Source organism: Zea mays, chromosome 4 (assembly GCF_902167145.1).
Source record: "Zea mays cultivar B73 chromosome 4, Zm-B73-REFERENCE-NAM-5.0, whole genome shotgun sequence".
In the NCBI taxonomy this organism is placed as follows: domain Eukaryota; kingdom Viridiplantae; phylum Streptophyta; class Magnoliopsida; order Poales; family Poaceae; genus Zea; species Zea mays.
In genome coordinates this window covers 167,239,858-167,252,722 of record NC_050099.1, presented here as the reverse complement: position 1 = coordinate 167,252,722, position 12,865 = coordinate 167,239,858, and the positions used below count along the sequence as shown (strand labels likewise).

The 12,865-nt window shown below is 44.1% G+C and overlaps 1 protein-coding gene, 1 non-coding gene and 1 pseudogene across 5 annotated transcripts; all 3 read left to right on the top strand.

Annotated features, from left to right (window-relative positions):
- The first annotated feature begins 553 nt into the window (after positions 1–553).
- LOC100281586 (DNA-binding protein) lies at positions 554–5,089 on the top strand. Of its 4 annotated transcripts, none has more exons than XR_002268613.3 (13): positions 554–1,349; positions 1,454–1,493; positions 1,688–1,740; positions 2,034–2,079; positions 2,679–2,771; positions 3,171–3,290; positions 3,367–3,415; positions 3,517–3,592; positions 3,806–3,872; positions 4,030–4,080; positions 4,246–4,341; positions 4,423–4,602; positions 4,687–5,089. XR_002268613.3 is itself a non-coding variant. In XM_008678982.4 (13 exons), the coding sequence occupies exons 1-13, from the start codon at positions 706–708 to the stop codon at positions 4,713–4,715; spliced, it is 1,425 nt and encodes a 474-aa protein (XP_008677204.1). In that variant the 5' UTR covers positions 554–705; the 3' UTR covers positions 4,716–5,089. The 4 variants fall into 4 exon arrangements, 2 of the variants coding, with proteins under 2 accessions (XP_008677204.1, NP_001353105.1); XM_008678982.4 differs by having other exon boundaries at positions 4,423–4,483; NM_001366176.1 differs by having other exon boundaries at positions 600–1,349; positions 4,249–4,341; positions 4,423–4,483; positions 4,687–5,014.
- A 3,088-nt stretch (positions 5,090–8,177) lies between these two features.
- Positions 8,178–9,391, top strand: LOC109945855 (rRNA 2'-O-methyltransferase fibrillarin 1-like; annotated as a pseudogene).
- LOC111591434 (small nucleolar RNA snoR60) lies at positions 8,831–8,905 on the top strand. Its single transcript, XR_004858067.1, has one exon. It is a non-coding gene; the product is annotated as a small nucleolar RNA snoR60 (small nucleolar RNA).
- Positions 9,392–12,865: the final 3,474 nt, after the last annotated feature.

Here is a 12,865-nt window from a genome sequence, read left to right as displayed (position 1 = left end):
GACTGTTAACACAACACAAATTAATATTCATTAATCAACAACACATGCGAGTGAGTTTTTCTAGTGAATGTAGCATATTTTAGTGGATGTAGCACATTTAAAGAGGTATATTGATATTTCGGGTATCCACTGGATACCCGTGGATAAAGTATTTTACCCATACCCGACCCGATGTATTTCGGGTATCCGACCCGATAGGACCCACGAGTGAGTTTTTGTACCCGTATCCATATCCGGTGGGTACGAAACCCGCGGGTATCTATACCCACGGGTCCAACTGCCATCCCTAATCCCATCCCATCCCTCTTCGTCCTTCCATCCAAACACACCATTAATGGATAAATTACGGAGATAAGATTCATAATGCTATCATAGACATTTCGTTGACACAAAAATATCATATACCACTAGAAACACAGCTGATAAGTTTGAGAAGGCCGGCCCATGGCTTGAGCGGTCAGCTGTGGTTAGTCTGGTTACCGTTTTTTTGGTTTACGTACGTAGGCGGATGTTTTAGGCCCATGTAATGCGGCCCGTGGGCGCGAAGCGGTGAGAGAGGAAGAGAATATCTCTTCCTCCGCGAGTCGCGAGCCGTGGAGAGACCCGTCCCACTCCAACTCCAGGCCATCTCCCTACGCCTCAGACCTCGGTGCAAACCTGCCGCGAAAATAGCAGCCGCCCGTTCGCTCTCCCACTCCTCCCGCGATGAGCGACCCGCGGGGCCACGCCGCCGGTCCCGACCGTGACGGGGACGACCCGCTCGCCGAGGACGCCAACAGCGAGGAAGCGTGGCAGACGCCCGAGAAAGAGCCGGTTGCTGTGTCGAAAGAGGCGGCTGCGCGGGGTGGGGACACGACCCCGGACGCCGAACCGGAGAGCGATGACGGAGAGGGAGGAGTGGGCTCCCCGGATCAGATGGAGCCCAATGCGGACGGGGAGCGCGCACCGCCCGTGGCCGCGGCTGAGGACCCGGAGGGGATTGTTGGCAGCGCAAAGGTGGAGACGAACGGCGAGGACGCCATCAGCCTTGACGCCGACGGGGAGGAGGAGGACGACGATGATGACGGAGACGAGGAGGAGGAGGAGGAGGACGACGACGACGACGACTCCACCCCTGATGCGTCTCCGAGGGCCGAGGTGAAGGTGGAGGGCGAAAGCTCCACGGGGATGACCCAGAGTGGCGCCGGCCACCGCGTGGAGGTGGAACCGGACCCCTTCCTCGACGGTGATGACTCTGGGACGGAGGAGGAGCAAGGTGCGTTCATGGCGGAGCTGGAGCGCTTCCATAGGGAGCACAGTCTCGAGTTCAAGCCGCCCAAGTTCTACGGCAAGGGCCTCAACTGCCTCAAGTGTGCATCTTAACTATACCTCTCGTTCTCTGAGCTACTCCTGTCCTGTACCGTCTTTTGTTGTCTAAACGCACTTGGCCCCTGTTTGATATGTTGTAATCTAGGTTATGGAGGCAGGTCGCCCACCTGGGAGGCCACGAGCAGGTACGGCCGATTTCATTATCACGCATAGGCACTTGCTGCTGTAGATACAATAGAGTGAAATTTTCTCGGATAACTGAATTTACAAGCTAGTAAAATACTGATGATCTTTAACAGGTTTCACTTCTTTTCATGATTGCGTTGCTCAGCACTTTGTATGTGGGCATTAGTTCAGTTGAATATTTTTGTTTATTCAGGTAACGGTTTGTAAACTATGGCGTCAAGTTGGAGAGACTTTCAGGCCACCAAAGTAAGGGCTTCTTTTCACACAATACATCAATGTTCTTGTAAATGGTAAACAGTTAGTCACCTACCGTTTAGCCATTATTCGAGCTAAATAGACCATTAAGCAGGCTACACGGCTAATTAAATGGGCTAAACAGATGATTAAATGAAAACGACATACCACAAGGTAGCGTTTGAACGGTGTTTAAACGGGCTAAACAACCGTTTAGGTGAACATTGCAATACATGTTAAATGCGACCTTGTAGATGATTCTTTTTATGCCATGTAATCATTCCTTCGATTCACATCTTTTGCAGGACCTGCACGACTGTTTCTTGGTCATTTCGAATTTTCTATGAGAAGGTGATGCACTGGCTGCAGTATTTTTTTTCTTAAATTTCCAAGGAATGCCTTTGTTTACTTCATCCATTATAGTGTAGCTGAGGAGCATTTCATCCATGAACAGAACTGTAGTCATTATCAACCTTACCTCAGTTAACACGAAGAATAAAAAATTACATCAAACTTAGTTTGGTTCTTACTTCTTTTAACTTATAAACATGAATCTTTTCTAGACTCAACCTAACAAATATAAATATGGAGCTAGAGGTACTGAACCTGTCAGTGAATAAATTTTAACCTTGAAGCGCCACAGATTTTTTATTCATTTTGTGATAATGATACTTCATGCTGTTAATTGTTTAGAGACACACAAATATGTGTTTTTTTCTTACCTTTTATTGCCTTGTGGGAACAAATATGACAGCCAGCTGTTTGACATGCTTTAGATGCTTGTCAAGTAGTCATACTTTTACTTCATCATATCCTTGTTGATGCTTTAGATGCCAGATTTTCGATTGAATACAGTAATAGTAATAGTCATTGCTCTAAGGTCTAAGCTTATGGGTTCCCATGTTATATCTATTCATTACTTTCCTTGGTTTGTTAACTGATGAATTCAGGCACTTCTTGAATACGAAAAACACAAGGTCCGGACTGGTCAGCTTCAGATACCACCGCCTGGTTTACCACAGCCTAGTGGTGCTGACCGTGAGGTAAACCTTTTTCTTGTTAAAGAAAGAATTAGCAGTGCAGCTTTAACTTAAATTTCTAGTTAGCGCTTAGCACATATCTATGTATTGTTTAAATGGGTTCATCTTATTGGTTTAAATATAATGTACACTGATTTTGTCACCTTATATATTCGTTTTCATTAGTTGTGTAACTGTAATTGAAGAATAAAGTCAGAGTCAATCTATATTCAGGTAGGCCAAAACGAATTTAGTCACTGAATTGCTGGCCTGTTTCTAGTTGGAAACCTGTTGTCAGTTGTGAATATGTGTTTTATTGTAATGCTCGCACTGTTCAAGGAGGCTGTTTGCTAACGCCTGTTGTTGAAATGTGCAAGTTGCTAATTTTAGTTCGTTATGACAAGTTCCCTGATGGTTTTGTAGGTGGTTGTAAATCAATCATCTTCTGCCAGAGTTAGAAGGGATGCTGCAGCGCGTGCTATGCAGGGTTGGCATGCTCACCGCCTTCTCACAAATGGCACTTATGGGGATAACATTTTGAAGGTAATAGAATTTCCTTTACTGGATTCACATTTTGTTTGCTTACTGTTCTCATTGAAAAATATTCACATTTCTGCAGGACAAAGATACAATGCCACTTCCAAATCGTGATAAAAACCTAAGCTTTGGTACACTTCATAACCTTTTTGAACACAATACGCATCATGATTTTTTCTTGCTAATGTGCACTATGTTATTTTCTCTCATGTATCTTTCATGATATATTTAGGGGTGCTCAAGAGAAAGAAAGCATCTAGTCCAGAGTATGCTCTCAAGTCGTCCCGCTCAAAAACAAATAAGTCACAGTTAAGGCTCCCTGTACATTCATTTGGCTATATCTATATAATTTAAGTATCGGTATGCAATATGTTAGATGAAGAAATCCTAAATCTTGTAGCGTCTTGTAGTGCAATTGAGCTCATCTGGAGGAAGTTTTGTCCATATATTCAGATGCTGTATGAAAATTTCTCTGTTCTGATGATTTTTGTTCTCATATGTGATACAATGCACAATTTCAGGGAAGATTCTATGGTCGTTGACGTTGGAGAACCAGCCGACTGGGTGAAGATCAATGTGCGGCAGACTGTAAGTTCAGTTTGTATTGTTTTGTTAGTCATGTTGTGCAGATTATTATGTTTTGATTATAGCCTGTACCATGAAATGGTTTTTTTACAAGGTAGCTTTGCTAGGGAACTTCCACTGAGATTTGAAGTTACACTATTTGGTTATTGCTTTCCTGCAGAAAGATTGCTTTGAAGTTTATGCACTAGTTCCGGGACTTCTAAGAGAGGAGGTGAGGAAGTATGGTGCCATTCATGTGGAGAGCCGAGTTTTGAAACTTTTCATTGACCTAAGATAAATCCTTCCAGAGATAAATGGAGCATAGGCAAAAGGAATTTTCCTTATGAAATAAGGCCATGCCATAGAGGAATTTGCTAATTTTTTGTTCTGACGGTAGCAGGTGCATGTTCAATCAGATCCTGCTGGACGTCTGGTTATCACAGGGGATCCAGAGCAGCCTGATAATCCTTGGGGGATCACTCCGTTCAAGAAGGTGGTAGCTTCACTTTGAACACTAACAGAAACACATTTGTGAACTCAGTTTAACATGTAGTGATTTTTTTGTTTGCCTCAGGTGGTCAACTTGCCATCAAGAATCGATCCTCACCAAACATCCGCTGTTGTCACGCTTCATGGTCAGCTATTCGTGCGTGCACCATTTGGTCATCCTGATATGTAGATATGAAATCCTGTTTACTTCAGTTTTGTTGACTGGCGATGCCTCGTCATCAGTGATATTCCTTGATATTACTAGGTCCGTGATTTGTGGTCTCTCAGGCATTCCTTGCCCCAAATTTTATCTGGTTTTCTTTGATTTCATGTGTTCTGTTTTGTGCAGGGTTTATGTCAATTCTGTTGAGGAAATAGGATTTTGTTTGAGCAGATACATGATGTCAAGCTGACTTAGCTGAACCGTTCTGTGGTTGGATGCTGATTGCTGCTGTTGCCATCTGTTATCACCTTGTTTATTACTCCCTCCGTTCTTTTTTATTTGTTGTGGTTTAGTTTAAAAATGAACTAGAGGACGATAAATATTTGAGAACGGAGGTAGTATTATAGTAGTGGCCATAAAGTTAGCTGATTCATGCATGTATTCCAGTTTCATGGTGAGATTTTATAGAGAAAGGAGATGTTGTTCGTAGTAGGGCTAATTTGACATTATGATTACTTATTGTTCTTTATTATTTTTCTTCTGTATTATAAATGCCTCTCTGGGTCACTCCAGGCGCCTTAATGTTGCATTTTTGTGCATAACGCCGGTTCCTATGGTTTATGAAGCTAATTGCTGTCTCTATGTGATGAAGTCTCAACAGTGTTTCAGTGGATCGTATTGCTTCAGCCTAGGTTCCGTTTGTTGCAGCGATAGAAGTTTTATTCTGATTTGAATTCAATTGCTTGTTGAAAAGTTTATTTGTATGGCACTCTGGCAGCATCTTAACTGCTACCTGGGCCTTTCCGTGTCATTTGTACGGCCATACATGGCTATCAAACGCAGGTGTAGGAGTTATTACGAATTACAGCATATGCATAAACACTCGTATATATATATAGACGTGCGAACACATCTAGGGGATACGGTCTGTTTGGTTTAACTTCTTTTTTCTGATCTGTTTGGTTTAACTTTTTTCTGACCTGAAAATCTGAGAGTGGAATTTGGAGAATTTGAGTATAGTGAGATTATGTGCGGAGAAAGATATAAAGTAGTCCAAACGGTTTAGTATCTAGAAAGCGATAGATTTTTATTATTATGATGATCCGACCGATTATGTATTCACGTTGATTTTAGACGATTTTTATCGAAGAGATTCATATAGAAACATGTTGAAAAGTTGAGACGTTTAACAGTTTGCAGCATATTTTGGTGGTCAGAAGCTTAAAAAAAACCTAAACAAACATAGCCTAGCTCTAGATATCTATATCGGCCACTTAAATCCGCTACCCGAATCCATACATGTTATCTGCTATGGATAAAAAAACCGTATCGACATCCGTTACCGACAGTGACGAATATCCACGGACATATCTGTTTGTCTACTTGATAAATTTAAATCCAGCTGGACAATGCAATTGGGCCTACACGGTGCAGTTGCTCCTGTTGGGCAATTCCAATCGACGGCGTGATTCGGGTCGACAGCGCAAGGGTGGCCAGCTACGAGGTGGTCAGTGATGCGCAAAGCTGCAAGCCCGCATGAGTTGCGACTTGCGAGGGAGGCTGATGGCAAGCGGAGAGGCGAGTTGAGCGACGAGGGACGGAGTGAGGCTAGCGGCGTGGCCTGCACGTTGCACCTATGAATTGGGATGTGATTTCTTTCCAAATGTTAACGAGTAATCGAATATTTGGATATGGATACCACTTTTCATATCCGTTCTATAAATATCGGTGGATATTAAACGATACCGTATCCAGGGGTATAAACTTATACCCAAATCCATACACAGCGAGTTTTTTTTATCTATGAGCGCGCGAATAAATCATATCCATTGTCATCTCCACACCCCACATCACCTCTGAAGACTTTGGTAAGTAGATGGTGACACACACCCCTAAGGCCCTGTTTAGGAACACAGTTTTTCCATACTGCAGTTTTCCAAATACTAAAGTATACTTTAGTCATGACATTACTACAGTTTACAATGCTTCAGTTTTCGAATACAACAGTATCCAATACATCAAGGTGTTTGGGAAAAACTTTGGTTGAGACCAATCAGCCAGAGCGGGACCCAGCTGACACTCTCTTTACGGAGAAAAACTTTGGCTGAGACCAAAGTTTACAAAACTGCAAAACAAGTGTAGTATTTACAATATCACAGTTTAGTATACAGAGATTTCATATGAGTTTCCAAACACCTCAAAGTATATAATACCACATTATTGCTTCAATATAGCAGAAAAACTTTGTTCTCAAACACCCCCTAAACCTGTGAGCACATTTGAGACTTTGTATATCCTTGGCACATTATTTTTGTATATAAACTCGCTCCTACCATTGATTTTTTTTAAAAAAAAAATATGAGAGCGTATCAGCTCCTAAAAGTCAAAGCCACAGAAACGTGGCGTTCTCTTTCTTTTTAGAGAAACCCAAGCCAGACTAAATAATGACTAAACAATATTTAAATTGATATAAACTCTAAGATCATGTTCAGTAGTTTATCATATAGTTCTCCAAAGCACTGTTTTAAGTGGAGTTTAAATATAGATATGATGTTGAGATAGTGTAAAAATGATTAGGATACTGATATTAATTTTTAACCATTAAATTCATCCTGAGTGTAAATCTATCTCGTCAAACTACTTTGTAAAACAACCTACGTTTTTCGAGACCACCGCTCGAAGTTTAGTGGCGTGAGCGAGAGAACGTCACTACGTGAGGCTATCTTTAACAGCTTATTCATATTTATATTTAAATTTAATTTTATAGATACTGTAGTTTACAGTACAAAACAGTTTAAAATAATCCTTTTGATGAGCATACCACTGCTGGACACTGTTAGGCTATCCGCACTCATACTACTCTAAATTTGTACTCTAAAAAAATATTCTATCCTCGTCAGCAAGATTACCTACTCTATACTATAATCCTCCGCAGTCATATTTACTCTATACTCAACCCTATACCTACTACTATATATTTTTTTCACTTCAGTGCCTTGCTGTACCGCCTGCATGCACTCAGTGCGTATATAGCGTAGTAGGAAAGTACAACGCTTTATATGGCGTTTTTTTGTATCCACGTTATTTTAGCGTGCCTGAACGAGTTGCCGCTGCAGGAAAAAACCACTGTAAACTGGACTCTATCTGGATAGCGCTTCAGGTCCAGTAAGCCGCTGCGGGCAGCCTTATATCTCTACTACTCTATATGTTTGCATTGTAGGCGTGCACAGTAGCAAATGTTCTGCCATCACGCGCTCCGCGCCCGCAGTCCCCTCCACGCGCCAGCATTCCCCTCCACGCGCCCGCATTCCCCGCCGCCGTCCTCGCGGCCGCAGCGCCCCCGGTCCCCAAATCGGCTGCGGCCGCGCGCAAATCCACCGCGCCCCCAGTGCCCAAAGCTGCAACGTCCGCAAAGCTGCACCGTCGCGCCAGCAACGCCCGCAGTCTCCGCCGCGAGGACGAAGCCGAGCACAGCTGCAACGGCGCGCAAATCCGCCGCGCCCCCAGTGCCCTAATCGCTCTCAATCCTGTGGCAGACGCGGCCCTACTCCGCCCTGCCCTAATCGCTCCCAGAAGATGGTTAGACTCATCTCCCCTGCCAACCCTAATCCCCACGAAAACCCTAAACCCTCGCTACATGGAGGCGGCGACTACAAGCTCCTCGTCAGCTCAGCACCATGAGGCCACCAGCTAGAGGTAGCTAACCATGACACTATTCTTGTTTTCCATCCATTTTCGCAAGCGACGGAGACTTATTGCTTCGATAAATCTTGTAGGAGGACACAGTGAGAGGGGAGGCAGGTTTGATGGCGACGGTCGTGGGGGCGACGGTGGCCGCGGATTTGGTAGTGGTAGAGGTGAGAGAGGGGAAGGGAGGGAGAGATGGTAGGACGCCTAAGGCGGCCGTGGTGGTGGCATGAATGGCGGGAGCAAGGCTGTTGTGGTGGTGCACAAGCACGCTGGTGTCTTCATCTCCAAGTCCAAAGAGGATGCGCTCTGCACCAAGAACATGGTCTCGGGAGAGTCTGTGTACAGAGAGAAGCGTGCTTCCGTTCAGGTTTGTGATTGCTTGTTCTTGTCCCATTTTATCTTCTTGTTTTATTATTAGACAGGGATTGCTTGTGTTGTGTGTACTGCGAGTGAGTTGACCTGTTTTAGTAAATCTGTACATTGTCAAGGTTCAGATATTGTTCCTTTTTCGTGTTATCTGTTTATCCAAGTACGTTATATGTATCTTTATTTAGAATCTAAAATGTAATTTGGTTGAAATTCAGTCCACAAGAATATATGCTTTGTAAACTTGCTACAACTTTATTATGGGCTTTTAGCTCTGTAAATGATGATCTTACTCGGATTCTCCTTCAAGAGATCTAGATGGGTGATGCAAATACGAGTTTCTAATGCGCTCATGCCCAATGAAATGTAAATTAGTTAATTATTTTTCCTTTCCATTTTTATGATAAGGAATCACTCTAAATAATTGTAATGACATAGGTTTGAAACTCATCCATTGGGATTTTGGCTGTAGAACTGATTTATTTCTACTGTTTGATTATTTGGGCATTGTAGAATGATGATTGAACAAAGGTTGAATACAGGGTGTGGAACCCCTTCCGTTTGAAGCTGGCTACTGTTGTGCTTGGTGGTGTTGACAACATCTGGATTGTAAGTAGACTTTGTTAACTCAATCTGCTTGAGTTCTATATGTTTTTTTGCAAGTAGAAACTATGGTGCTGTTATAGCTGATAATTTGTTAATATATATGTAGGCTCCTGGTACTCGTGTGTTGTATCTTGGTGTTGCTTCTGGCATAATTGTGTCTCATATGTCTGATATTCAGAATCCCTTCCCTTTCGTAGTGCGCATGTGTAATGGTAGAATGAAAAGGTGAACTAGAGATTGTTGTCTTTCACTTTTTATATTCTTTCATTTTTTACACTTATCCAGTGTGTTTGTTTGCCAAACCATTGCAAATTTTTAATTGTTCTATAAGTTGCAAATTTGGTTATGTGTGTAGCACTCGAACCCCTTAAAAAAGTTGGCTGAAATTACTTCAAAATTCTGGTAGGGTCTTTGACTCTTTGTTGTCACTTGATGTTTTTTATTTGTGTACTAAGGCCGTGTCGAATCTAAGTTGTTGCATTTTGGCGCTCTGCGCAAATGTCGTTGACGGAGGCGAAGACCGTAGTGGTCCTAGAGTCTGTGCTGCGCTTGGAGAAGTGGGCGGCATACAAGAAGGCCCTTGCTGACAGGAAGAGGGCGCTTGAGAGCCGTAAGATCATATTCACTCGCTCCAAACAGTATGCCCAGGAGTACGGCACAGAGGTGAGCGTGATTTGTGCCACCTTCTCGTCATCGCAGTTTATTGCGCTACCTCCTGCTCTGCAAAGAGGTGCAACTAGATTGCATGAGATTTTCGATTCAGATATTTTTCACTAAGTTTTTGTGCCCACCGATAATGAATTTAGTTGCACTGGTATTCAGGCAATACTGATTTTGAAGGCTGATTTGTTTGCCTATCTAGAAAAAACATAACAGAGTGGATAAGGAAAAACATGGTTAAAATATTAGGATGATGAATAAGATTATGTTTTTAGGCATTGTAAAGTACGTTCTAATAGGATGCATTAAAAATATTAGGACTATGACCTCATGAGCAAAATTATCCTCTCTCTTGGTGTGCACACCTGAAAGGGAAATGTGCCTTTGGGCCATTTCTAAGTGTTTTGGTGATTTAGTGTCCAACACAAGTGCCTAAGTGTAAAAAGGTGGACAAAGTACAAATCAAGAATTAAGATATGTTTCTCAGACTTAGTACATTGTTTTATGGACTAATGTATTGTGTCTAAGTGCTGGAAACAGGAAAAATCCAATTGGAAATGTCTTGGCTCGAGCAGCCAAGAATCTACTGAGTCTGGGAGCACCGGACTGTCCGGTGGTGCACCGGACAGTGTCCGGTGCGCCAGGCTGACTCGGCGTGAACTCGGCGCTCTCGGGAATTCGCCGACGGCGTACGGCTAAAATTCACCGGACTGTCCGGTGTGCACCGGACTGTCCGGTGAGCCAACGGTCGGCCGGGCCAACGGTCGGCCGCGCGATCTGCGCGTGACACGTGGCCGAGCCAACGACTAGAAGGGGGCACCGGACTGTCCGGTGTGCACCGGACATGTCCGGTGCGCCAACGGCTCTCTGGCGGGCAACGGTCGGCTGCGACATTTTAGGAAGGAGATCGGGCACCGGACAGTGTCTGGTGTGCACCGGACTGTCCGGTGCACCCGACGACAGAAGGCAAGAAAGGCCTTCCAGATTTGCTCTCAACGGCTCCTAGCTGCCTTGGGGCTATAAAAGGGACCCCTAGGCGCATGGAGGAGAAGACCAAGCAACCTTAGAGCATTCTTGATCATCCACACTCAGTCTTTGCGCATTCGTTTGTCATTTGCAGTGATTCGAGCTCCGTTCTAGTGAGAACTTTGAGATAGTCTTTTGAGCTCGATTCTTGGCCGTGTGTGTGCGCATTTTGCTGGGGATTTGTGTGTGTTGCTTCCCTCCCTTACTCCGTATTTCTTTGTGAATCTCAAGTGTAAGGGCGAGAGACTCCAAGTTATGGAGATTCCTCGCAAACGGGATATTGAAAGGAAAAGCATAACACTGTGGTATTCAAGTTGATCATTGGATCACTTGAGAGGAGTTGAGTGCAACTCTCGTCCGTTGGGACGCCACAACGTGGAGTAGGCAAGTTTTGTACTTGGCCGAACCACGGGATAAACCACTGTGTCTTCTCTGTGTTGATCTTTTGTGGTATTGTGTTTTGTTGAGACTCATCTCTAGCCACTTGGCAATTATTGTGCTAACACTTAACAAGTTTTTGTGGCTATAAGTTTAAGTTTCACAGGATCACCTATTCACCCCCCCCCCCCCTCTAGGTGCTCTCAATTGGTATCGGAGCCATTCTCTTCAAGAAGGGACTAATCGCCCGAAGAGATGGATCCTAAGGGGAAGGGAATCGTGATCAACGACAAGGAGAAGGAGTCCTTCGTCAACGAGCCGAAGGATGACAAGCCTACTGACTCGGGCTCGGGCCACAAGCGTAAAGATGGGAAGAAGAAGAAGACAAGGCGCATCAAGGAGATCGTCTACTACGACGATAGCGATGAGTCGACTTCTTCCCAAAAGGACGACGACAACGACTACAGGAAGACGGTCAATTCGAACTTTTCATTTGATTATTCTCGTATTCCACATAGTTCGAATTCGCATTTGCTTTCCATTCCTCTTGGCAAACCTCCACACTTCGATGGGGAAGACTACGGATTTTGGAGTCACAAAATGCGTAGTCACTTATTCTCTCTCCATCCAAGCATATGGGAGATTGTAGAGAATGGAATGAAATTTGATAGCTCGGATAGCCCTATGCTTATAAATGAACAAATCCATAGAAATGCACAAGCTACTACTGTTCTATTAGCATCTTTGTGCAGGGAAGAGTACAATAAGGTGAGCGGCCTGGACAACGCCAAGCAGATATGGGACACCCTCAAGATCTCTCACGAAGGGAACGACATCACCATGCTCACTAAAATGGAGTTGGTGGAGGGCGAGCTTGGACGATTCGCAATGATAAGGGGAGAAGAGCCAACCCAAACTTACAACAGGCTCAAGACCCTTATCAACAAAATAAGGAGCTACGGAAGCACGCGATGGACGGACCACGACGTCGTCCGCCTAATGCTAAGGTCCTTTACCGTTCTTGATCCTCATTTGGTGAACAATATTCGTGAAAATCCTAGGTACACCAAGATGTCGCCTGAAGAAGTTCTTGGAAAATTTGTAAGCGGGCGAATGATGATTAAGGAGGCAAGGTACGTGGACGACGCATTGAATGGTCCAATCCATGAGCCTCAACCCATTGCTCTCAAGGCAACAAGGAGCAAGGAGGCGCTACCTAGCAAGGTGGCGCAAATTGAGGCGGCCGGACTTAATGATGAAGAGATGGCCCTCATCATCAAAAGATTCAAGACGGCGCTAAAAGATCGCAAGGGACAACCAAGCAAGACCAAGACCAAGGGAAAGCGCTCATGTTTCAAATGCGGTAAGCTTGGTCATTTTATTGCTAACTGTCTTGACAATGATAGTGATCAAGACCAAGGGAACAAGAGGGAGAAGAAGAAGAATTATAAGAAGGCAAAGGGCGAAGCTCATCTCGGCAAGGAGTGGGATTCGGACTGCTCCTCGTCCGACTCCGACAATGAAGGACTCGCCGCCACTGCCTTCAACAAGTCATCCCTCTTCCCCAACAAGCATCACACATGCCTTATGGCAAGGGAGAAGAAGGTGAGTACTCAAGACTCCACTTATACTTCTTCTA